The sequence below is a fragment of the Rhipicephalus sanguineus genome, chromosome 3 (assembly GCF_013339695.2).
Source record: "Rhipicephalus sanguineus isolate Rsan-2018 chromosome 3, BIME_Rsan_1.4, whole genome shotgun sequence".
In the NCBI taxonomy this organism is placed as follows: domain Eukaryota; kingdom Metazoa; phylum Arthropoda; class Arachnida; order Ixodida; family Ixodidae; genus Rhipicephalus; species Rhipicephalus sanguineus.
Genome location: NC_051178.1, coordinates 163,317,612 through 163,344,915, shown reverse-complemented (window position 1 = coordinate 163,344,915; position 27,304 = coordinate 163,317,612). Strand labels below are relative to the sequence as shown.

At 46.7% G+C, this 27,304-nt stretch overlaps 1 protein-coding gene across 1 annotated transcript in view; it reads left to right on the top strand.

Moving 5' to 3' along the window:
* The window catches only part of LOC119387620 (serine/threonine-protein kinase 17B), a 245,222-nt gene extending 219,190 nt beyond the window's left edge, over positions 1 to 26,032 (top strand). Inside the window, exons 4-8 of the mRNA XM_037655065.2 lie at positions 1,283 to 1,421; positions 10,355 to 10,481; positions 18,316 to 18,364; positions 19,769 to 19,948; positions 23,182 to 26,032. Of these exons, the coding sequence (XP_037510993.1) occupies positions 1,283 to 1,421; positions 10,355 to 10,481; positions 18,316 to 18,364; positions 19,769 to 19,948; positions 23,182 to 24,046 (1,360 nt within the window). The 3' untranslated portion in view covers positions 24,047 to 26,032. The remainder of the gene's footprint in view (positions 1 to 1,282; positions 1,422 to 10,354; positions 10,482 to 18,315; positions 18,365 to 19,768; positions 19,949 to 23,181) is intronic.
* Positions 26,033 to 27,304: the final 1,272 nt, after the last annotated feature.

The following is a 27,304-nucleotide window of genomic DNA, read 5'->3' as shown; positions in this document are numbered from 1 at the left end:
GCATCGAAGCCGACGAAGAACGTATACAAAAAATGCGGCGAGATCGACGGCAGTGATAGCAATCGCATGCGTGCGGCGAGACGAGTTCGTGGTGTAGCGCGGACGTCTGAATTGAATGAAATCTCCGCATTTTTTTGATGGCAGAAACGTGGACGTATTATGCGATACGGCCGGGAACAAACGTCCCTTTGTCCGGCGATTGTTCCCACGTACACGTAACGCCGAGTTACAAAGAGCCGCAGTGTGAGCTTCCACTTCCTTTTTTGTTTCCTTTCTTTCTTTCTTTCTCCCAAAATTGAAAGTAATCGCACGCGTCTAAGCGTTCCCGTTGTTTGGGGCGTTATGTTGCACGCCGCTTTGTTCGAAACCAGTTTCCGCCTTGCTGCTGGGCGAAAGCTCGAATATGTGCACCTTCGTCCCTGATGCGGACGTCACCTTGTAAACTTGTTTTTGTTGATCAAGTCAGTTGAGACGTCATCACATCACACGTGGTTGACTGATTGATTGATTGTGTGATTCGTAGATAGATAGATAGATAGATAGATAGATAGATAGATAGATAGATAGATAGATAGATAGATAGATAGATAGATAGATAAGATAGATATAGATAGATAGATAGATAGGATAGATAGTAGATAGATAGATATGTAGATAGATAGATAGATAGATAGATAGATAGATAGATAGGATAGATAGATAGATAGATAGATAGATAGATAGAGAGTAGATAGATAGATAGATAGATAGATAGATAGAGAGATAGAGATAGATAGATAGATAGATATATAGAGGAATAGATAGATAGATAGATAGATAGATAGATAGATAGATAGATAGATAGATAGATAGATAGATAGATAGCCTTTACATAATATTTCTTCGAAGATTTAAAGAGGGTAAATGTGACATACATAACGAACGACTCAATTGTAACACACTGAGTCATGAGTATTCAAGTGAAAAGATAAAAACGATACAGTTACATTCAGGTATTCTGATAAGTCACTCTGGAATAGGTTTTGTTGAATTAGACAAGATCTTAGAAGGTGATTGAAGTTTCTTGCACTTTTTATCGTAGGTGGCAATCGATTCCAAACATATGCGCCGTGAAATCCAAGAATTCTTTCGCCGTACCGATTCTGAGATGTCTGAAAATGGTAGTCGCTATTTGATACCACTCTCGCGTTGCAGAGTTGGTACCGTGAACATGCCAGTAGAATCGTTCGTCTTTTTTTTTTTTTTTTTTTCACGCGTTCATTGTGGTCCCACCTGCACGCAGGGCTGCCGGCGGTGAGCTTCAGCACGTACTGGACAGCGAGGAGTGTCTTCCGGAAAAGGACGTTGTGCGGCTTATGCGCCAGATCCTCGAAGCAGTCCAGTTTCTACACGAACGGAACATCGCTCATCTAGACATCAAGGTGAGGAGAGTGTGAGGTAGACCCGCACATGGTGAACCCATCTAGAGGCGGCCTTAATCCTTGACTAAGGTGTCTGTTTGTGGCTCTTGCACGTCGGCGTTCGTGTATTCCTTGGGCTAACTTTTAAAAAATTCGTGAACATGGGGTGTCGCTTGCAGCGACACCCCGTGTTGACGAATGTTTCATCCCTTCAAGCTTCCATCTTCCCCTGAACTTCTGTCTTTTTGTCGTGTTTACCTTGTGTTTCGTCGCACTGCCGAAGCGGATCTCGGAGGCCACGTAGAAAGAAGCACGTGGTTGAGATCTGCTCCGCCAGATGCCGCAACGATCCTAGCTTCTCTAAGGTCCCTCTATTTTAGAGGGACCTTAGAGAGGAACCTTTGAAATAGAGGGACCTTAAGCTTCTCAGAAGAAGAGGGTCTCCTCTTTCAACTCACTCACTCACTCAGTTTTCATTAATTATGCTCACAGTTAATTGGCCTTTATCATATGTAAAAGTATGCTTCGGTATCACATGTGTCCCATATATAGATCTTAACTTGATCCAGGACCATAGATTTCGCACTAGTTTCATTTTTTAGAAGACTTTTTCGTAATATTCGGGAAACCAGAAGTAAGGGCTCGACCGGAAGTGCTTAGAAGAGAAACAACAGTGCTCGTGCCAGTAAAAATATATATATATATATGTATATATATATATATATATATATATATATATATATCTAATGAACAAAATAAGTTATAGTAATCCATTTACGTTATACTAGATACCCATTGGAACATTCTAGTAAAACTCCGGCATTGTGCCGCAAAGCGCGGGGGTTCCAGATACATACGAACGCTTTAAAACACCACCCGCAAGCTTTTTACGGTTGATGCAAAATACTCGAACGTCCCGGAAAACCACGTGCTCGGTGACACGCTAATGCAGTTTTGTTAGAATGTTGCATGTGGGTCTCCAGAATATTTATATGAACCTAAAGCCGCTGTTGATTGTTACATTTGAATTTCTCATTTCGTTTCTCATTCAGTTACGCTGGGGCTTGCAGTTAGCCGCCGAGAGAGCTGCCCGCAGAGACAGCAGTTAGCCGCTAGCCGCCGCAACGTGTATAACCTGCCCCGATATACTGAATATGCTTGCGTTTAATACGCAGCTTCAGCCCAGTAACCAAGTGTCTTTTTCCTGCAAAGCGCCGGAAAATATCGTTGGGTCTCACTTTGCTCCAGAATCTAACTGCGAGAGTACCAACAAACTGAACGCGATATTTAAACGCGAAGCAGACGAACAGCCCGGACAAACAACATAGAGGACGTTAAGTCGTTACCGAACCTCCAGTCACAATTCGCTATATAGTAAGTCAACACACGAATTAATCACGCGAAGTGAGTCATGGTCTGCGTCGCTACCGTCCGTGAATTCAACTTCGCTTGCGTGTGAGTGTGTGGCAGCCTACGAAAATGCAGGTTTACAGCAAGAAAGCGTTTTATCTCATACAGCCATCGAGGTTGACGCGTCGCTAAGAAGAAAAAAAAATGACTCGATCTTCAACTTGTTTTTCAAGCAGGGAGACGTCGTTATAGTAAGCGCGCAAAGAAAGTGTTAATAATAAATGAAGAGCAGACCCGGAAAAACTGAGACTCGCGGGCTGTCGTGTATGAGCGTCATGAGTTATGCAACGAGTCTTACTGAAGCAATTATGGCTGTGCGGTGCCACGCGTGAGAAATTACTCGCGGTTTGAAATCGCTCTTCGGCATACAGATTTTGACAGCAGGCTGCCGCAACGCGCGCAGCGGGCGTAGTTATAACGTTTCATCACTAGTTACATACTGTTCACGTTCGGGCGCTCCATCACCGCGGTTCTCTTAGTGGGTTGTCGGGCGCATCTGACCTCGGCGCACGCAGAGAGGTATCGGAATGCGCCCCGACGATCGTGTTCCGAGATGCACATCCTGTTGTCTCGACAGGTTAGGTTAGGTCAGGCCACGGCCGTGCCTCTTCGTTTGCGCTCAGAGGACGATGTGGGCCCGTGGACGTGTTTGCAACGCTGCACAGCCGGTCGTTACTCGTTACGACGACGACACACGGAAACTAACTCTGTAATCGACTTTGCGGTGCATTGTTTTTTTTCTCTCGACCATGGGCAGTAATCGAATTGGAAAAAAAAAACGACCTGCGATCAAGTTGCGGATAAGATTCGTAGTGGCCTCCGTGATGTGCTGTCGTAATCGTAAAGGACACTGTCTGCAAGGATATGACAGTCTGAAATGGAAAGGAGTGAGAGTGTGTGCATTGCATACGCCTCGGCATTCATGAGCTCATTTGTTCTTTCGGGTTTTCTTCCACGGGTCGCGTCCTTACGTTAAAAGGGATTATATCATAATAACACTACGTTGTAGTTCGTTTGAGCGCTTCAATTATTATATGACGCTCGTTTTTTTCGAGCGCCGAATACAGAGCTTGTTGCATTCCCGGAATCTTTCGCAAAATAAAAAGCAAGAAGAATTGCGCTTGTGCTGTGAATGCGCACAGTGTGAGCGAATGGATGCCGATATGCGACGGACGCCAGCTGTCCAAGCACCAATTCTGCGGGCACAAATGCACTATACGAAGTAGCATTTGTTGCGTCTTTTCTCTCTCTCTCTTAAAGGAAATAGTATTTGCCCCACGTTCTCTTCTGGTGTGTCGTTTTCTTATTTTCGGCGATATGCCACTATATACCTATATAGTATTCAGAGTGTATATGAACCACCATCGGAGTAGTTAATTTTTTTTGCTATTCTCAGGGGAAGTTAGTCTCGCAGTTCATTTGTGCTATGGCGTTGTGAGTGTGTAATTCTGAAGAAAATGTACTGAATGGAATGGTCGTCCTGTGTGTATCTTTCTCTGTCCTTGTTTTGTTCCGCTATATTACGTATTTAACTCAATGGAAAGTCACCGGAACTGAAAACAGGAATTGACCGGGGCAGAAATTGACATTGTAAAGTAGTACAATTGTTCAGTTAATATGAAATTGCCTATAGATACAACGGTGAAAGAAGAGAGACGGTGGTAAATATCAGCGCGTCGGGATTTGTAGTCTAAAGTGGAACATATATAGTTGCGGACGCGCGAATCGTTTAACGAAGAGACGAGACTGTATGCCATTGGGGTCTTCTTGCCTTGCGGTACATGCAGATCTAATTGGAGGCGAGAGGTCTTTGTCATTCGAGCTTATACAGCCTATTGCTGCGAGGCGCGGTGTGTTTGCACCACCTTTACGTTGTATACACCGAGGAGAAAGTATAGTATACGCCCTCGCGGGTCCGGTCTCTATAAAGGCGGCCTCGCGCTCAGGGAGCGGCATTATGATGGCTAGCCGCACTGCCCGATTACGCGCGCGATTCTCGCCTCCTCGTCATGACCGTACACCATAAGCGCGGGGTCACGCTCACGAGGCTGGCTGGCTGCTGCTGGTGCAGCAGATCATCGTGGCGCACTCTACGGCGCGACGTGACTGCGCTGGTGAAGCCTTGCCGGGTCGCCCCAGTTTTCATGACACCGTTCTGTGGCGTCTAGGACGCGCCGTCGCTCTCTTCGCTTGCGCTGCTCGTACACACAGCGATCGCCCGCGCGGAGGGCTGGCTGCTGCTGCTCGCAGAGTGCCGTTTGTCGACCACCCCGTGGCGCCTCCCTCTTAGCGAGCGTGCGCGCTATTGTGACGACAAAATGTTGGACCGAGGTGCTTGACACCTGTATAGGAGGCCATGCATTATACGCCGCGCGCAGCGATGCGTTCAACTGCGGTCAGCCAGACGTCTATACCGCTGCACATTTCAAGGGCTGCGTCGTTATCTGCAGGCCTGGGTATATATCAGATGGGTAAATAAGCTAACGCGTGAAAACAACCAGAAGGAAGCTCGGTTTCACGCTCGCACGATCTACGTCACACTCGCGTGAAGGTCTGGCACGGGTAATACGCCACCGAATTCGAGAACATCTGCAACCCGTATAGTACATCTTTCCACTAAGTATATTAACTTCATTCAAGCTACTTGCTCATAGGACGCGCGATCTTTAATTTCCGCACACTGACCTTGAGAGGAGCTCGCGCGGATTTTGCGCCTGTATTTCACACCTTGCGTGCACGGGACGGTCAGACCGAATGCTGCAACCACTTTAGTTGTTGCGCGGCGCTTCGCATATGCTATGGCCATGCGCTCGATTACGTCAAAGACGGCCTTGCTCTACTCAGTCTTCAGCCTTAGCCCGCGTGGCCCTATTTCCCATTGGGAGGCGTCACTGGCCGGCCGACACACTGCTCTGCACGATATACACTGCTCTCAATGCCGACAGGGCGTGCATAACCGATGAGTCCTCCTATAAAGCCCTGACCGAATGTAACCCTGAAGCCCTGCCGTGCTGTGTAACCGCCCCAAGTGGTATAGACTCCAGCTATCGGAAGACCATCCTGCGACTGCGGCGTGTATCACGCAGCGCGAAGCAAGCACACGAACACACGGGAGGGAGCGTGAGAGCCGGGACGGCTGCTCGTTGCAGCACGCGCCCGTTTTGATATATGGACGTGATTTTGAAAACGCGAGCGCCTTGGCGCCGATGCGATGCCAGCGGCGGCAGCAGCGATGAGACGCTGTCGTGCAGCCCTCCTCACTCTTTTGCGAGTGGAACTCTGTGCCGCCAGGCTGGCCGGCGCCACATTTCGTGGTGTGTGCATGTGTTGGCGTGCGCGCGCGCGCTCCCGTAACGCTGCGCGGTCGTGTCGCATCTGCGCCGTTCGTAATTGCCGATCTCCTCCCGGCGGCCGCGGCGCTCTGGGGCTCTGGCACTGCTTCCCATCCCGTTGTTGTTGCATGCTTCCATACAGCCTCGATCTGCCAGAAGCGCGCCACTGCTGGCGTCGCGGTCCGCCCTCCGAGCATGTACGCTCCACGGAGTGTCTGCGCCTCGGAATACAAACGAGGCGGTTAATTTCACTTGCCCGCCCAAACGGCGGGTCTCCTGCCCCCGTTTAATACAACGGTTGCTGCACGCGCGATACAGTGAAGCACGAAAGAAGAAAACCCCTTTCATTTTGTCGCTGCAGGCCGCAGCGCTGTGCACTTTCGCCTAATGTGGGTGAGAGAGTGCTGCGTGTGTGTGTGTACCTGGCGGATGACCGACTTTTTTGCTGCGGGACATCTCTTGCGACGACGCCGTTGCTCCAGTGCGCCCGCTATATTATGCTATGCCGCCCGCGCTAGTGCTTGGAGCACGTCCATGTATCGCCCAGGAACCGATAGAAATAACGGTGTGGGCTGCCGGCTGCTTATGCTCGCCCGCCGTGTAACTGCCCTCGGGTGTGTAACGAGAGCGCGTGTGAAGACCTGGGAGCTGCTCCGCCGACGCCTACATCGTGGGCTCTTTTCACGCAGGAAAGTGTATACGGTCGTCTCCTCGCTTTCGACGACCCGCGCGTTGATGATGTCTTCAACTTGACAGCCTTTCGTCCGTTTTGTTTCTCGCGAAACGAGCGAAACCTTTATTGTAAAAAAAGAAAGGGAGCTGTTATGAACGAGCGGGCCACGCTTACTGCGCGGAGGAGTGTTACTCGAAAGATGTAGCGGAGCGTAATTGTATGCGTGTCTGACGGGGCCTCGTCGGTTTTGTTGCCAAACGCACTTCACGCGGTCTTTGGGGGCCCTTACCCATCGTGGTGACGGTTCTCTTTCGCTCTTTCCGTACATAATTGTGCGTCCACAGGGATTTATACGCCCCATGATAATTACCTTGGTAATTGTTTAAAGTAATAAGCGGTTATTAATTAGTCCAAAAAGACAATCCCGTTGCATTGCTTTTTTCCATTTCGCCTTATATCTGCTTTCGTAGTAGTATCAACTTGATATGGCAATGCGCACGGCACAGAAAAATCAAATAAACGTCAACCTCTTGTTGGGCAATCGTAGTCCACTATGGTGTTATAGTATACGATTACTAAGTTGCTAGTGCGGTTACTAACAACTTAGTAACAAACCAGCAATTTGAGTTAGTATACTATTCACTAGCTAACGACGTGTATACAGTGTATTTCACTAATCGGTATTTTACTACCTTCACTTCCTAAGAGCTTAGTGCTTTTTGCAACGAGTAAACGGTCATTATTTGCCTAGTAAATAGGCCGACCTTTTTTTTTCTTTCTTTTTAAAAGAATGTAGGGTAGCCACAGAAATGCCCTCGGTTTGAAAGGTTACCGTGTTGACACCGCGTATATGCACGAAAGAGAGCGACAGACATAGGGAGAGAAGGAATTCAATTTATTCACGACCACGACACAATGGTCTAAGCAAGGGTGGGTATTTGCATGCGAACAGGACAAGTTTCTTGATAAGAGCGTTGAGAGCCATTTGTCGTCTCGACCGATATACTTAGTTTGGGCAAGCACAGTAGAACGGGTGCGCGGAGGTCGCTCGTTGTCAACGTGCTCCACTGCTGCAGCCGTCGCGTTCATATATCGCGTCGAATCGGCCCGCCGTTACCTCACCTCGCCCGGTTCAACGCTCCGATGCTTTTGAAGCTATAGCACTCCGTGAGAAGCTGCGCTACACTGACACCGCTGCGCCCTACTAACCAGCTGTACTTGTTTCGCTGTTCACCGGAGCTATACGGCAGCTGTGTGCAGTGGAGTGCAGTTTTGCCCTCTAGAAAAGAGCAGTCAGGAAGACAGAAGAAAACAGTTGGTGCCTAAAACTTGATGGTCGTGACGTGTTTCCGTCTCCTGAACTTGAATCCGACGCTTTCAGTATACAAGCACCTAGCCTTGGAGATTTGTGGCTGGTACTCCGCTCGGGAATAACTGTCGCCTGAGAAGCGAGTTTGGATGTCACTTATTGCCGAGCATGCGTCTGTGTTCAAGGAACACGTGTCGTCGCATCAAACGTCGCCCTGCACTTTTTCGCCAGACGCACTCGCTCCAATATATCAAGCGCCACATATCAAGCGCACTCACTCAGTATACAAAGCGCACTGCCTCCGAGATCGGCCCACTTTTGACCTATCGACGATGCATCAATTGATGTGTCATCATGTGACGCCATGTAATGACGCCGTCATTGATGACGCCCCCTCACGTCACAAATTTTGGCGATCTGTGACGTCATGACGACGTCACATGGTGTATGACCTCATCGCTCGCTTGGAGAGGGTCACGTGGTTGTTTTTGTGCACGGACGGACGCCACAAAGTTAAGGGGGCGATTTATAGTTCCGCTGTGGAAACAAAGCGTTAGGAGCTCAATATATGTATACCGAACTTTCTTCAAGGGCTGGCGCGCTGCTGATTTAAAGGGGCGTCTCCGTTTTAATCCCTCTGGCCGGCGTTTCGTTCGCGCGGCAGATAGATAGAACGTATATATACACATCCCTGGCGAGACCTTTGGCCGCGCGGCTTGTTTATATACGGCCCACCCACAGCGCGGGTCGGTAGAAACGCAAGTGTCCCGAAGCAAGTGGCTCCTTCGGCGAAGGCACTCGAAGCGGGCACTTTCTCGTTTACTGCACCGACCACCGGTCGTCGCGTAAGTGCACCGCGTGACGCCCCGGTGTGCTATAAAAGTGCCGCGCGCTGGCACCTTCGGCTTCGTTTCCTTGGTTAAGACTTTCCGAACGCGTACACACAGCTTAAGTCCATTGATTTACTGTTTCGCCCTTCGGTCGGCTTCGCTTGCACCTCCAAAGCGTCGCCTCTCCTTTGCTTGCTTTATACCTGCGTTCTTTCTTGAGCGAACGCACTTGTAACAGCTATAGCTGCGTGCGAGACGCGGTTATCCGACACTGCTGATCGTAAAACGAGCGCCACCAAATGTCGCGCTCGCGTTTTCCAGCCTTTGCGTGGATTGCGTGCGGTGGTTCCACGTGAAAGTGCTGCAGCATGTCGCCTCTATATACATGTGCTGCTGCGAGCTTTTCCTTTATTCTTAAAGTCAAATGCCTTAAGTGTCTCACTTTGCGTGGCCCTTTGAGCGAAACACGGCAGGCGAAAAAGTGACGCAAAAGCCCACGTGACCTATACGTCGCCAATGGCTTCATGCTGTTATGTCACCACGTGCTGGCATCATGACGTCATCATGACATAACAGAGCTCCGAAATTTTCTGGCGTCGTCATGACATCACAGATCTCCGAAATGTGTGGCGTCATCATGGCGTCATATGGGGACATCATGACGTGACGTCATCAGTTTACATCGTTTCTTGCTGGGGCCGATCACGGAGGAAGGGCAGCACCACGTGAGATGCAGAAAGCTTCAGTGGGTGGAGCAACAATATGAAATCGACTGAGAACGTCACTGCGGCTCGTTATTGTCACAACAAGTCAGGTTCCCTATTGTATAACTTAATGCGTTACCAAAATACCAAGTGCAAAGCAGGCTTTCGCCTTCTATAGTGTTATTGGGAGTGTAGCAGGCTACCCAACATTTTCCTTTGGTGCTCCATCTCCTCGCGTCTCGGCGCATTGTATCAAGCGAGGGCGCGTTTGTCGTCGTTCATTTCACTCTTTCGTTGCCTTGCATGTAACTTTTATCTTGATACAGTGTACGCATACAATCACGAGTGAAAATCTGTTGGACTTCATGCTTTTGGCGCTAATTGTATATATTGGTGTATAAGGTTGTCTTATTCTGTGCTGATATATATATATAAATTAGTAAATTTTGTCACGAACGCTGCAGTATTTGGCGCACTCCTATTTCGAATCCAGCTGCATGAGCGTAATACTTTCTCACGGTACACTCCCCGTACGCAATGCCTAGCACTTTGTAAAAACGCCGCAGACTGGTTAGTTTGTTTTATGTAAATATTTTTTTTCTTCGAGCAGTGTTTTGTTGATAGTAAACCGTGTGAAAGCGACTACATAAGCTGACGCCGTCCTCCCTCTCTCTCTCTCTTTCGTTCTCGTTGCAGCCTCAGAACCTGCTGCTGACGTCATCGTTCCCGCAGGGAGACATCCTGCTCTGCGACTTCGGCATCTCCCGAGTCATCGGCAAGGGCACCGAGATCCGCGAGATCGTCGGCACTCCGGATTACGTCGGTGAGGCTGCAGCGTGCGTGTGTGTGTGTTGTGGCCCCCAACCCGCCAACCGCGAGCACGAGGAAAACATTTTCTGTGTCGGCCGCGTGCTGGGTGATAACAAAAAGTCCTCGTCCACCGTTACTTTGTCCTGCATCAGGTGGTTGCCTCGAGTTTCGCGTTCCTCTTCGACGCATGTGCCTCGATTGCAGCAGCAGCAGCAGAGAGAGAGAGAGAGAGAGAGAGAGAGAGATAGAGAGAGAAAGAAAGAAAGAAAGAAAGAAAGAAAGAAAGAAAGAAAGAAAGAAAGAAAGAAAGAAAGAAAGAAAGAAAGAAAGAAAGAAAGACTGAGTGAGAGCATGATAACGTCTTATAATGTGACCTTGTATGCGTGACAGGTGCATTATATACAGGTCTTTGGGAATAACTGTCGTAAAATTTGGCCGATGCAGGCGGTTCTGCACGTACAAGCACAAGACGCTTGCAACCGCTTAAATTTCTTTCATTGTGGAATAGCGAAAAAAAAAAAAAAAGAAACACGTGGAAACAGTCTAGAGAGACGATACAGAGAGACGTCTCTCTAGCCTGTGTCCCTGTGTTTCTTAACTAATAATAATAATATCTGGGGTTTAACGTCCCAAAACCACGATATGATTGTGAGAGGCGCCGTAGTGGAGGGCTCCGGAAATTTCGACCACCTGGGGTTCTTTAACGTGCACCTAAATCTAGGTACACTCAAACATTATCGCTTCCACCGAAAATTCAGCCGCCGCGGCCGGGATTCGATCTCGCGACCTTCGGGTCAGCAGTCGAGCGCCATAACCACTAGACCACCGTGGCGGGTCCCTGTGTTTCTTAGCGCTATTCTACAATGCATTCACACCGACTAGCTTGGCTTTCCTTACTACTGCCTAAATTTGTATAACTCCATAATTTCGGGGGCGTCTAGTGGAATGCCCGTCGTTCGAACTTTCGCATTATGTGTAAATCCAGTGCACGTATACTTTCACTTCAGCTTATGTCTGTGCAGGTTTTAGTTAAATGTAACACTGCACGCTATTGTTAATGTAAGCTCTATGATGGCGGCTCCCAGTAAGCGTTTTTAATTAAGAAAGCGTAATAGCACTCCGAGATTTAATGTCGAGACACAAACAAAGGCAGGAACAGTAAGGAGGATGAGCGCAGCAAAAGATGGACACGCGTAACGAATTCTGCGGTCGTCACCCTCGCTCCCCCGTATTGTTTATTCTTTCACCGGTAAGTCGGTACGCGTGATAAACCTGCACGGTGGTCAGTTCTGGGTTGCTTTGTTTTCACGGGGCTGCGTGGTCAGATTGACGTTGGCAATTACGGTAAAAACTCGCTGGTACAGTGTTCGCAAATTAACCGAGGCACAGTGAAACAATGAAAGGACGAGACGGCGCTCTTCTTCGCATTGTGTCCGTTCTTGCGTTATTCTACACCGCAAGGTAATACATTGTTATACCGCTTGACAACTCGCGTAATGGAAAGACGCGACATACTTAAGGCTGGGTTTCCGTTTTGTATGTGTGTGTCTCTCTGGCCGTTTTACGTGCATGCGTGAACGTTACTGCAAGTAGCCACTGAGTTACAGTAGAAATCGAGGACTTGCGCCTCAGAAGAGACGAGTAGAAAAGTGGCAGCGGCTAGCTGCTTGGTGTTTGTACGACGTCTTCTATTGTGTTCATACCGAGCCGGACGGAAAGATCGCGCGACGCCAAGAATACGGGGAATGGAGGTCGTTTGTCTTAAAAACTCGAGCGCAGCGCGCTAATTGGCCCCTGCCACGGTTGTCCGCGCTCTCTTCGTGGTGGAAGGATTAGAGTAAGTTAAAAAAAAAAAAGACGACTCCATTGTTCCTTAATTTGTTTCTTTCGAGTGGATTTCTCTCTCATCTGGGACTTTGTGTCGGGCTTGCTTATAAACACCAAGGCCGCATCGCTTCAAAATGCTCCCCACGTGCGTGATGTGATTGCCTGCCAGCTGTACACAGCCTTGCACAAGCGTAACACAATCGTTACACGCTGCAGCGCATTACTGTGTCTATCTATACAGAGCAGCTTTAAGCTTAACACTGAAAAATGCCATGCACACATTGTGGATCCCCTCTGTGATGGCCCTGTTCTGAGTGCCACCATTGTTCTACTTTCCGCAGTCTGCATGCGTGCTTCACAGCACTGCATTAGGGGCTTCGTATTTCACACGCTTTACGAGTGGCGTGTATTCATGATAAGGGCCTATATGTCCAGGCGGGACCACTGGGAAACTGCTTACGTACGCTGGCTGAGACGTGCTAATCTTTAAACTGATGTTAGAATGACAAACTAGAAGTAAGGCCGGCGCAAGAAGGAAATTGCAACGTGTATCTGTGATGGAGTTGGAAGAGTAGCATACTTAAAAGGCAGCAACCTTGCCTCGTCAAGGTTGCTGTCTTGACAAAGACAAGTCCACTTGTCAAAACGTTGGATCAAAACGGCAAGTTGGGCGAGTTGGTAGTTGACCAGCGCTTGTTTGTGTACGTGTCTCTCAGTCCTCAGTCCGGGTCGCGCTGCCCTCAGCAAACGATGCAAAACGTTGGATCCTGCGACATTCTGTTCAAGGATTGCATTTTTTTTTTTTTTTCATCTTTTCGTCCATCTTCATCCTTCGTCCATTCGTCATCTTCCCCTGAACTTTTGTCTTGTGTGGATTCGTTACGTAAAGTTGGTAGAAGAGCGCCTGCTGGAGTGCATTGGATTCAGTAGGTTCAACGTAATTCTGCCGCTGTCGTTTCACGCACCGCATGTGCATACGCTATAGATCATATATGCCTCCTATGCGTGCGTCTTTTGAAAGTCGCTCTCCTATGTCTCATCGCCGAGGCGTATGCGTAATCGGGCGCGTGTCGGGTTTCGCGCCGGCATATTTATTGCCCGACCAGGGCGCTGAACGAATCCTCGTCGCGGTTGTTTATACCGCTGCATGCGACGCGCCGACGCGGCGGCGGCGGCGTCGTCGTCGTCTTGACCGATCGTCGCGGCGGGGTCGTCTTCCGTCTCTCGGTACGCGTCGCGGTTGCCACTCAACTCGCCCGGCGGTCTTGGCTGCTCCGTGATCTGGGTGGGAGACGTGACACGGCTCCATGGTTCCGTACAGAAGAGCGGGGACGGCTGCGATCGCTTGATATTTCGGTCAGCGATGCGTCGATGCGTCGTTTTAATGCTTGTTCTGTGACTATCTAGGACAGCCGTGATTTCAGGTCGTGATGCCGCTCTCGAGGAAGCGCGAGTGTTCGCTGTTTCACGACTCCAGCACGTCGACGATTATTTTAATATGCAACGTTCTGTTTGTAAACTAAACTGTCTTTTCAGGAACACCTTGAGTTCACTTAAAAAACAGTTTTCGGGGCGTAAAGCGGCGGAATAAACCACTAGCCAAGTACGGCATGAGAAATGTCTTACGAAATTACAATAAGGACGAACTAACTAATAAAATATTAATAAAATAGTGAAAGAAGCCGTTACGGATTGGAAGGCTCGTGACAAGTGGCTAACGTTGGCTTATTGTTTCCTAAATTCTGGCTACCGCTGGCTGTAGCGTTGGCGCTGCATGCTACAAGCGGCTAACGCTTCGCGCACAGGACAGCTCTCTTTGGAGATATTCGCCGCAAATCTCTGCTTGTTGGGGAGTTGTACAGAAAAGAGCACAAGGGTGGCTTCCCACCTCACAAAATTCAAAACATTGCAGCGCTTGCGTTCATTTGTATGTACGACCTGGCCGGCGAGTGCTAACGTTCGGTTTCCTATTTCTAAAGTTTCCTGTTAGCCAGCAGGAAGCTATTTTATTCGCACTGCTCTCGTCCTCTTCACGATGTGAGGGTTAAATAGCGAGCTTTACACATTCCGTGCCATTATATATCGAGTCTGCTTCGACCGTGTTGTTTTCCGGCTTCGAGGCGTGCATCGCATACCACGCGCCTGACTAAGCGACTCGCAATGCTGCGCATGTATGTATACCGCCGAGTCACAAAGCGTTGTGTGACCGATAAATATTTCCGGCGTTTGTGCGGAGTGCGTGACATTTCGTAACGATAATATGTAACATACCACGCTTACATCCGGTAATTTATGTCTGGACTCCCATGGATTTATCTGCGCGTTATGGTATTACCAAAGGTACCCAATGAAAAACGGCCCAAGACGTTGTCGTGCAACGCTTCGTTTGTTTTCTTGTTTTAGGGGCGAAGCTCCTCTTAGTCTAACCTTGTCACGCGTCCGGCGTAAGGCGTAACCGGCAGTATCTCCCGAACAGTATCTCCCACCACCGATCCTTTGCAAACTGCCCACTACTTCGTTTTTGCAAACATCCCACTATGATCCATCACCGATCCATTACTTCACCGACCATAAAGCCGTTATAATGAAGGGCGACGGAAGCCACGTCTAGCTACCACTTACGATTAATAAAATTTCTTGTATAAATATATACAGTATTTGTCACGTCTTTGATGATGTATTGGGCTATCGCTTTGATTACTGCTGGGCGAAACCACTGAAGATTTCACGGTGTAACCATGATTGCTTCAGGAGCTTCGCCCAAGCTCTTCATCATTTGCCCGTGGATATGCTGTGAATTTTTTCGTTTTCTTGCCCCTTGCAGCTCTTCACTCTTTCGCAGTCTTTCGTTGAGATACATGCACGTCAAGATGCAGGGAATTGCATCTGTGACTGGGAAGGCCGCCATTGATATATAGAGGCTTTCATGGGCAGCCTTTGAAGTATCGATTGAAAGAACGGGGGAAAATAAAATTAAACACCCGATGTTAGATTTATGCTTACGTAGCACAGTTTTCGCCGTTGTTCAGGCTTAGCGGCGGATCCGATCTAACGGATTGGCAATCACGATAATCAGTAAGAAACAAACAAACGAAACTACGAAAGACTTCTGCACCCACTGAAAAGAGTTTCAAGATACTTTTGATATCAAGTCGCCGGCGGTGGCACCACGTCGCGAGCAAGATGGTTGGCCGGCGCACAACGCAATCGTTCTTGACGAAACGCTGAACCTCTCCAGCTGCGTAGAAGGAAAAACAGCGACGTGGCTATAGCTGGACGGCCTATTTCGTTACGACCCTGTTATTGAGCACCATCCACGCTCATTTTGTATACCTTTTTTCTTTTTACCAAGCTTGTTATTGCGACCGATGGAAACATCACGTGATTAGACGTCATTCAGTGCAGACGGCGCTTTGGAGATGCACGCGTCGTGGGCATGCCCGATTCACCGAAAAACCCGCACGTGGCGCCTCGCGCTCGCGTACAGAAATTACATATTTTCGTAGGCTCTTGCATTTGTACAGCGCCCACTGAATTGCTACAGCATGCTACAGCTGAACATTCGCGGGCAGCGCTGTTAGTAACAGTGGTAGCGAACTTGGATAGTCAGGTCAGAATATGTGCAGCTGCTTGGTGCCTCGTGCCACCTATTTCTGTTAAGGAGTTGGATACGCTATTTGTGACGTTTGCATTAATGGACAATACACTAACATTGTTTTACCCGACCGTTTTCGAAGGAACTCTTCTGTTTATTGCGCGTTCTGCAGTCTTCTCTCACTTAGTGGCGTAGCCAGAATTTTTTTTTTTTTTTTCGGGAGCTGGGGGATTTAATCACCTTTTATGCATGTTCGTGTGTATGTTTGTATGTGTGCGTGTATAATACACATGCAAAATTGAAAGATTTCAGAGGGATTTGACCCCCCCCCCCCTCCCCCCATTGCACTGTGAATACGTAGTTCAGTGCCTCTCTCGTTCTTTCATCGCCCCTTATATGCGTTCGTATATATTTTTAACCCAAGAACCATAGGCTATGTTCCAAACCGCGGTACTACTACAACACGGTACTACTAAAAGGAACTTCGTTTGACCACGAAAAGCACCTCGACGGTGGCGGCGTAATCACGGCCTGCTCCAAAGCTACGATCGAGGAATGCCGGAGCTGTTTTCCTTCCGCCATGCCATCGTCTAGCGCAGTTCCCGACGTTTTACAGCCGTACTGCAGAGAGCTTTCTTGCTTCTCTAATTTTCCTCGAGCCAAGCCACGTATACGCGTATAAAAACAGACAGGCGCGCGCGCGCGGTGTCCAGGCGTGAGCCAACTCTTCTCGTTTCGTCGGCGTCTCCTAATACATTAATATACCCACATGTCTACGCGTGGGTTTCGAGACTGGCGGCGGTGTCGATTTTGGCCGCGATCGTAGGGACGTTATAATTGCGCAGTCTCAAGGGCCCGCCTCGCCTTCGCCGTGCAGTATACAGTGCGTGCACGCAGGCGCCGTTCTTTTAAAAGCGTTTTATCGTTTCGGCTGCGCTGTTTGTTTTCGCGCTGACGGACACTGACTCGGCAAGGCAGCCGCGACGCGTCCTACGCGGGACCTTGACGCGTCGTCGCTCCTGCTTTGCTTGTCGCTCGTGCTGCTTCCGAATGGCAGCCACCGCTGCTTGCTGCTGCTGCTGCTGCTGCTACTGCTGCTGTTATGCCGCTCATGTTGCCTATGACGCAACCGAGCCATTCCGCCTCCGTCTCGTTGGGTAGCTACAGAGAATCCTCGGTCGCATTTGCTGGCGTTGGAAATACGTAGAGCAGTCGCTCTCAATTAAAGGGTAACGAATGAGCGTCACTAAATCGATTTGACTTCCTGGGGTTGTTCCCTCTGATGTTTACTTTCGTTCACTTGGCTGAATGAAAAGAAAAAAAAATTACCGGACGGCAATGGTCAAACTTTCCACTTTTGAATTTCGCGCTGGTCTCATGGTTGATACATCATCGTGGCGTCACTGATTTCGAACACTTTCTTTACTGACTGTTTTTTTTTTTTAGGTGGGGGGGGGGGGGGGCAGTTGACGCCGGTAATGTTGCCGGGCATTTCAAGGTTGAATCCAGTTCTTTCGGAAAGTCGAGTCATGTGCCCTTCTTTGCCGATATGCAATCCGTTAAACCGGGTTACGGACGTCAAGATTCGTGATGTTATGGTAATGAAACTTAGTAATGATGTCCGCACCATTCGTTGGTTCTCACGTTGTTTCTGGCTCACCAAGCCAGAAACAACGGTATGGTCGATTTACTATTCTGTAAGCATTATTTACCATTACAGCTTAACATAACCTTCCTCATTGGCGCCGGTCTGTCGCGACTTGCCCTCCTTGCCAACATGGTTTACTAACGGCTTTGTAAGCAACGATTAGGCTAGGTAATGGCATTTAAATTAAAGGAAAGTAATTTTACAAGACATCACGCGCCTTTGAGGAAAGGTCTTTTTTTTTTCCTCTGTGAGCATGTACAAATGAATGCAATGCGTAAATTAGTTTTTACGTGTGAAGTTGTTTGTGCAGTAGTATTGTACAACTGGTCCAATGTTTTATTCTGTTTTTCATATTGCCGCAATAAGGAACAAAGTTGATATCTGCCACTACATTGATAACTGGGCACTCAAATTTGTGCCATGCGTCTCATGTTACATACAACAGTGCACTGACTGCAGTATCACTGCACTGTTGTTTGTTCACAATGTTTGCTTGTTTTTGAATAAGTATGCAGTTTACTGAAACCTGGCGAAAAAAAAATCGCAAAGTACCAAGTGGTGGAAGTATTATGATTACAGGCATGAACCAAGGCAGAGAAATGAATTAGGAGTGTACCAAGTATGGTCCGATTCTAATTTGACTGTTCGCAAATCAGTGTTCTGAGCTAGCGACAGTGATTTACCATCCTTGAAATTGTAGTATTGTCAATTTTATTCTGTGACATCTACACTTTATCGTAAGACAAAACTAAGGTCTCTTGATCTTCTTCTTTTCAGCTCCAGAGATCCTGCAGTACGAGCCAATCTCTCTTGCCACAGACATCTGGTAAGTTGATGTCCCTGAATCTCATGCTGCAAACATTTACTAAAAGCGAGCATGGGGTACACCATTGGCAGTATTATCGGAGGAGATAGAGTTGCTTTCCGTACGCTTCTAATATAGTTGCATGATTGCTTTGAAAAGGTCTTCAACGTTGAACATTAAGTGTAGCTACTCAACAAAGATGATATTGGGTCTCCAATACCGAAGCATACTGCACCATTCTGGTTGGGAAACTCTGAAGTAAACTTGGAGCATTGCACAGAATAATTACTTGCACTTCAAGACTTGGCCATAATTTCCCAAAAAAAAATTGGGCAGCAATGTTTACTGAAGCCAGTTTATGCTAGGGAACATGTCGGCATAAAGCTTGCCTACCATGAAATTGTGTAAGTACTTACACGATTTCATGGTATGCAAGAACCCTGTGATAGTCCCAGGTAGCGCCATGTTGCTAAAGCTTTTGTGACAGTTTCCCCTTGTATTGTTCTGTAGGGAAAGTGCAGTATAGCAATTAGCTGCTGGATACATTGCATTGCACGAGCCACCTTATGTTAAGTTTTCAGACCGGGGTGCTCTACGCATTCTGGCACCCAGCAATCACTAGAGCTTGGGCTACCTCATATAATTTTTGTAGCTGTGTTCTCTGCCAATTTTGCGTATTTTACTGCAGTTTATTGTCTCACAAGCCCGATTGAAACTAAGATGCTGGCTGAATATGGGTACAAGTAGTATAGCGGCATGTGGTGATGTAGCTCACACATAACATTGTCGCTTTGCAGGCTATAGCTTGTCTATATGTTCAGCATAGTCATGTTTAGTGCCCTAAACTCATAAAAAGGCAATGGTGGTAATGTGAGCACGTTGATGCATCATGATTCAAGGTAATTGAGCATAGGGAAACATGAGGACAAATGAAGGAGCAGTGCCTGTGTGTCCAGCGTGCCTTCATTTGTCCTCGCATTTTCCTGCGCTCAACCACCTTCATAAAAGGGCATCAGCAACATAACTGCAAGTGCTTGTTAACCTATTTGTTAATTGCCCACTTTTATTAAAAGCAATGCTGTGTGTTTTACAATTGTTGCAACATAAGGTTCAAGCAAAATGCAATGAAGAAAACTAGTATGAGGTCTACTTCCTCGATTTAAGAGCCCTTAAAGTTGTTCATGATAATAGATATAAACAATTGTGCATGAAAAATACACTTTTCTCATGTGTTCCAATTTCGGTACCTTTGTTTTGAATGCTATACAGCAATGAAAAGCGCCCTATACTTTCACAATATGCACGCACGCAGAAGTCTAGTGAGTCCCGATTCCTGTAGCAGACATAAGTAGTCTGATAATCTGGTGATGATGATGGCGATTTAGTGACACTTCAATTGATTATCTCTCTTCGTGCTGTGTGCAGGAGCTTGGGCGTGCTGACATATGTGCTGCTATCTGGCCACTCCCCCTTTGGCGGGGACACAAAGCAGGAGACCTTCTGCAACATTACAAATGGCAGCCTGGACTTTCCCGAGGATCTCTTTGGAGACGTGTCCAACTCTGCCAAGGATTTTGTTGGCCGTCTTATTGTCCGCGATGCAAGGTTCGTGCTTATGGTTTGGTTTCGCTGTAAAATCTCACTCACATTCTCCTTCTTTAAGCTTCTGAAAAGAAACTTAGAGACAATCTCATATTAGTATACCATTTATGGAATCAATAAGGCTGCATCCTTAGTGCACATAGGAGGATAACCCAAGTTAAGTCGTAATGTCTTCAACATGAAGAAGCTACTCCTGTTCATTCGGCAAAGCCAGTTGTGTATCTCTGCATAGACATCGTGTCTGGAAAGGCCGTAGAGTCTCTCCAGACACAAGCAAGGGCTCCCATACGTGCCTCATAAATCAAACTACATATCATGACAATGAATTTGTGTATGCTAAAACACTGCCAGTTATAGCGTTACGCGTACATTATTATTGTGCCAAAAAGACTAAATTTTTCAATTGCGTTTTGATATGCTAATGGCTATCGTCCAAAGTTGGGATCTGGCAAAGGTACACAGAAGTGACAAATGAGTACTCACAGGGTTCCCCACTTGTTAGCAGATCAGAGGGGTACTCATCTGAATCTGCTTGAGCATTCCAGAGTAATTTGTCATTATCATCCACCTAATGGCTGACATCTATATGCTGTCGCATCGCTTATGATGTCTTAGGCCATGGCTGAATAGGAGAGAAAGAATGCTGTTTCATGTGAGAATGTGGATTTCCTGCTATATGTGGCAGAATAATATTTGGCTATACGTTCATAGCAGAATTATCTACAGGAATGTTTTCTTCTGGTGTCCAAAAATTGCTACAGTTATACCTTAGTTTGCTTACTACACAAAGCCAGCCAGCTTCTACAGTTGCGTGATATTTGCAAAACAGAATACAAATTCTCATGGCAAGAACAATACATTTCAGCCTGAGCTCAAAGAAAAGACATTTTTGGTATATATACCGAAATTTCGTTGAAGCAAACAGTATGCTTTTTCACGAATTACACGGCTTATATATAAGCTGTGTAATTCGTGAAAAAGCATACTGTTTGCTTCAACGAAATTATAAAGGGGATGGGTATAGCGTATTCAAAGGACGCAGATGTATACTTTTCATGTTCGCGGACTCCATAATCCATAGTCACCCACTAATCAGAGAAGGACGACTTCGAAAAACAAAGCATCGAAAGAACCGAAGGGCGAGTCCTGTCAACATGTGCAATGCGCAGCATAAAAGTTAAAAGTACTACAGCTTCACAAAAGAATAAATGCATAGAGGGGCCACGTGAGTGCTGCAAGTCTGCATAGTCAGTTGGAAGGAGGCATTATGATAGAGCTAGACAGACAGTTTTATTAGGCGTGTTGGTACAAATCCATGGCTTGTGTAGGTATCACATATTAGGTGGATGGGGACGCAGGAAAACTGAAGCACGAAATACAAACACTTGTTTCATGTTGCGATCTTCCTGTGCCTCTGTGAATTTCATGCCTGCCTGCAACCATGGATATAAATAAGAGCAAAAAGTAAAAAGACAGCTTTAAGAATCTGGCTCGGCAACACATGCAGAATTAACTGTCAGTTTCCAACAGAATTGATGAACACAGCAAGGACGGCAGCATGATGGAAAATTGGTTAGTGTTACATGTAAAGGCCATAATATAAGCAAGGAATAATCAAAAACGTTAGAAAATATATGAAAATACCATATTTAAACCGACCATAAGAAAGTCCTGACAAACAGTGACAGAGTAAAACCAGGAAAGTAAATTTAGGCTGCATGGGGAGACGCTGCAGACATGTAGAGGCAAGTGCCTTGAAAATGTGTTCGAGGGCTTTTTGCTAGGTACTACCTGTTTGTTGTATGCCCCTTAATTTTCAATAGCCTATAATTCCAGTATGGATACTTGCAATACTTCTTTAGGTATAGCTGTCCAATTACAGTTCAGTTCTGCAGTGAAACACTAGCTTATTGCACATATATTTTTTTTTCATGTATTACACAGGCAGGCTCACACAACTTGTCACCACACATTGGAAATCGTATGCACATTAAAAAAAATCTCCTGAAAGAATATTCTGCTATCAGGTTGTTCTTAGAAAAAGAATTTTTCTGCTGTCATTTTGTTATGATATGAAAGTCTGAAATATAGGCTGTATTGCTGCTGTTGTTGCACTTGTTTGTTGATCTCAATATGTAGGCATTGCAAAATTGTAAAAAATTTTCCTGTCTGAATTGGCATTGTCAGTAGCATTAGTTCTCCTAGAAAACTGGAAGCAGAAGCAAGAACTATATGTTACTCTAATTGAATGTATGACAACCGACTGATTCTTACATAGATTAATACCCCTGTCACACGATCATTCAAAAACTCTTTCGCGTGAGCGGTCCTTCACGAAGTTGAAAGACTCTTTAATGAAGAGGCATTGCCTCCCAGACACACCCCACCGACAATCTCTTTTTAGTGTTCTCTTCCAAATGCGCAACCGAAAGCGTGGCGCTAGCTTTCAAAACAGAATCAGTGAAAATAAAATAATGTATCTTGATATATAAAGTCCAAGTATCCCTCTCAAATTGTAGCCGTTTTTTGTGTGCGTTCGGGGCTGTTTGATCAAAAGCATTGGCCATACATGTTACACCATGCATTTTGCGTACGTGCATGCGACGTGCTAAGCGTCCCCATGTTCGTTCGGCCTTACGAGAGTACACAAGGAAATAAGCTTTAAAGGGTTTATTATGCCTTCTACTAGATATGAAATTTATTTTTATGATGAGCGTAGGCGACAGAGCAATAAACAGTTGCCAATTTTTTGTCACCATTTCATAATTCCTGGTGCCCACCGGTTTTGAGGCTACTCTTTTACGGCCGTGAAGAGATCGACGAACTCGGTTTCAAGAAAGGACCGCTTCTGAAAAAGAGATCGCTCTCTGTCGTGTGTCTGCGCATGAAACTCTTTCTCAGAAGAAGTCTTCTTGCTTAAAAGACTTTCAAGTGCCCGTGTGACAGGAGTATAAGGAAAATGGGAGTTTCCAGTCTCTCACATAGTTAGCCAATTGAGCACACATTCTTAAGGACAGCATTGTGCGAGGTTCAGAACAGTGCATGTGCTTGTCATTATTGAAAATATAAAGCAACCTTCTAATGTGTTCTTGCGTGTTTGTCCACAGCTTGAACAAAATCCAGCTGTGTGTTAGTGTTCTTGCAGATGTAAAGTATGCAACAAGAATAGGTTGGTGTTGCAGTGCAACATCAGTGCACACAAGTAAATGTCCCTCCGCATTTCTCTCTTATTGCAGCAAGCGGCTCAGTGTAAAGGAATGCCTGAGTCACCCCTGGCTGGCTTCTGTGAAAACGTCTGTGGTGCCGTCTCCTTCTAAGGCGGTCTGCCAGCTGCAGCCCCTGGCCACTGGCTCAGCCTTTGGCCCGGCAAGCTCAGATTCATCCGCATCTGAAGACAGTGACGAAGCACCAACAAGCATACCGGCTCTGCCCCCATCCCCACCACCAGCCCTTCGCCCGATCTTGCCACTGGCTTCAGGCTCAGCTTTTGGCTCGGCAAGTTCGGATTCGTCCGCATCCGAAGACAGCGACGAGGCACCGGCTGCCAAACCAGCTCTCCCCACATCCCCACCGCCGAACCTTCGCCCATGCAAGGCCCTAGCTTCTGGCTCGGCTTTTGGCTCGGCGAGCTCGGATTCGTCTGCATCCGAAGATAGCGACGATGCCCCGGCCTCCAAGCTAACTCTCGCCACGTCTACACCTCCGACACTTCGACCGAGCATTCGCTTCTACCACGATGTTGACGACGATGACGACAGCGATCTCATCCAGCCTCCACCTTTGCCACTTTCGCCGCCCCCCAAAATTTCTAGCCCTTGCAAGACAATCCTCATGGATCGTACCAATGGAGCCATTGCAAGCCCCCTTCCCAAGAAGCCACAGACGAGCACCCTTCAAATCACCGTGCCCCCACGCTTCAAGAGGCACAGGACGCAGAGTGCCACATCGGTTACCACAACTGAGCGCAGGGGTGCCTCCATTCGTCACGTTCAGGAGGTGGAGTCTGTCATGGTTGAACTGGATGGACTCTCTCTCAATGGCAAACGACTCATCTTCACCGATGAAATCATCGTTGATGAACGAGTGGGCATCGTCTATTGAACACTTTTGTTTGCGAGTGGAGGTCGCCTTGTGGCTTCCTTGCCTGGCCTCATTCACCGTTTCCAGTAGCACGCACGTTTTCCTTCACCCAGTGAACCCCCACCCTGTGAGTGAGCCGAGACTGTGGACCTTGGGTTAGACTTGGGATGTAGCTTAAGTTATTACTGTGTTCCCGTCAGTGTGTTTGTCTGCGTGGGATAAAAGAGCTGTGAGCCTGTGCCACTTGCACCCTCCCACAAAGCCCCCTCATGTGTGTTGGCACATCTTGCAATGTGGCGATCTCTTTAGTGGCATCAAAGCTTAGAGCCGTTTACGAGCACCACCGCTGTAGTTGCTCGGCACAGAGGAAGTCCACAAGTGCCTGACGGTGCCTTGACAGTTGAGAAAGCAATGTACAAAGTAGTCTTCCTCTATGCCTGGTGTACAAATGCGTGTTTGCCAAGCTTTTTTTTGCCCCCCCTCCCCATATGGTGTATGCCAATACCACTGCTTGCGGATAGACGTGTACCAAAGTCATGACTGCTGCATACATGTAAATAAGCGCCTGTGTCTTCTTTTTTTTTTTTTTCTGCTGCTGCTGCTTTTTTTTTATTTCTCAGACCAAATGCAGTGTTGAGTATTATGTCTAGAGCAGCAACTGCTGGGTGCACCGGTTTGTCCAAGATTGATGGAAGCAGTGCGTTGTCCGCAGCTGAAACCGCTCAGCTGCGTTGAATTGTCTCAAACTGGACACGCATGTCTTGAAGGCTTTTGTGAGCTTTCAATGCTGGGAAGTGTGCTGAACCATTCTTAAAGCTTCTAGTCTTCCCGGGTAAAAAAAAGAGAGTATGCTTATTTGTTAAGTTGCAGTGGTGGTGGTTTGATTCTGTTTGTAGAGTGAATTATACTATCGTTTCCTCTTCGTTTTTGTTTCATCTTCCTCTATGCTGATGCTCGGTCATCTCTGCAAGTCAAGCGGGGGAAAGCACGTTGTTATTCTTTGTTTCGTGTGTTGGCTGAGGGAATTTATTCTACTGCAGGGTATGTCTTTTACTGAAGGGCAGCTAGCTTTGTATGCAAATGTTTGGTGCCTTAGGCGACTTGATTTTTTTCCTTCTGGGTTTCTTTCCTATGGATCTTATGTCAGTTGTTTTCTTTACATTTGTGCAATTACTTTTCATGTAGAGTGCAGGTTGCGCACGACACCTGGAATCATATATATGCATTAGTCTTAGTTCAGAATTTTATCAGTTGTAAAGATATCAAAGTGGAAAAACTTGGTTGACCAGAATTTTTGTTATCTGAAAACTAGTTCATTTACACGTAGTCTCGCCTTTAACATTTCACACTCGATTCCTCTCAATCTGCAAATCTTTTCCTGAATTTGGATTCATGCCTAGCCTAATACCTAATTCCTAAATAAATTCAAATTACACAGTCACAGCTCACGTCGGACCATGCCTAACAATTTTCTAACACGGGATATTTCATTCACAGTTCTTTTAATTATTTACATTGGCTCGCTGTTTCGGTCAGCTCACTGTATATATGTACATTTTGTCAACTTTTTTTTTTGAAAGAGCAGAATGATATTGTATTGTTTTCTTACTATCTGCTTCTATGACATTCATCTAGTAGATTTTTTTTTCTTCTCTTCTGGCAGGCCTGTGACTTTACAGAAATGAAATAGTCACTGACAAGTGCAGCCATTGTTTTGTTTCTTTTATTTATTCTTTTAAGGAAGCCAGTTGTCTCAACATGTGCATGTGTGCATTACTTGCTTTTTTTTGCCAAGCTCATTGTTATTTGCTTAGATTTCGTGAACAATCAAAGCAGCAGGTGGTCATCGAGAGAAGGTAGAGAAAAGGCCAAATGGAGAGCGATAAATATTTTTGAGACAGCAGTCGATCCTGTGATCTACGTCCCTGCATATTATTGCCATCACGATGTGCCTCTCTGTCTGTAGAAGTGGCTCGCAGTGAAACAATAAATGACGCAGCAACAAGACTTTGGTCGTTTCTGTTTCTTTTCATTTTTCGTGGCGCTAAGTGCTTTGGGGGGGACGCAAAAGGCTGCTAATCATCATCATCATCAGCCTGTCTACACCCACTGCAGGGCAAAGGCCTCTCCCATGTTCCACCAATCAACCTGTGCTTTCTGTGCTGTGCTCTCTGCTGCCACGTTATACCTACAAACTTCTTAATCTTTGGCAATCGCGAAGTTCAGGCTGGGCACGTAGCACGTCGGCAGGATAACCGGTGGTCATTAAGGGTAACTGACTGGATTCCAAGAGATGGCAAACACGTGAGGGGGAGACAGAAAAAGGCTCCTAATATGCTGACCTCAAGCAATAACGGTGTAAAATCTATGAGGCATGTCAATACCATCAAGACCATAGCTTCAGTTTGTGAGGAAGTGAGGTACACGTAAGACGCTATTTGATACTCTAGCGAGACTCCAGTTACAGAAGTGCGCGACGTACTGTCCGCAAGCAAAGCTTTAGTGGCCTGGAGTTGACTTCAGGCTTCTGCGGTGCTACGGTTGCTGTAACCTGTGTGCAGTGATACAATGAGAGAACCAACAACAGTGTTTTCAAAACGTGATGCTCCACATTGACCATTAGCACAAAGAACACATGCATGCACAGACACACACACACAAGTTCATTGAAGTGCGGGATTTATTAGGATATAAGCAAATAAAGGTACATTACCACCAAACATAATCGTCTGGTTACGGACAGACTTCACGACCGCATTATGTATTTTCTTCAGTGATTAAGTAATATAGACGATGGAAGCTCCGTCGAGCTGATGGATTTTTTTTTGTGTGTACGTGTGTGTGTGTTTGCCTCCATTTCTTATCTCTACAACATTACTCAAGTGTTTGACACGGAAGTAGCTGCGAGCAGACAGCTTGTCTATTGATATGGTCAAAACTGCAACACATGCCGTCACACATAAACAAAAACTATACATGAAATTTGTGTCCTATCTAATATCTTCACCCATGAGTAATTGGAAGAGCTGTCTGAGGTTAGTCATGTTAAGAAAGTCATGTGACGTTAAAATGTTGGGAATAGAAACAGTCGTGATGACACAAAACAATGTTCCACGGTAAGAAGAGTCACAGTGCCTCTCGCTAATAACAGGATGCCTGTTTGGGCCGCAAAAAAAATGATCGTTTCGCTCCTCATTGGTTTTGAGTTGTGAATCCCTTCGAATCTAGTACTCCACTGACTACTGGTGTAGCCAGGGGTGTTGCTCAAACCCTTTAAAT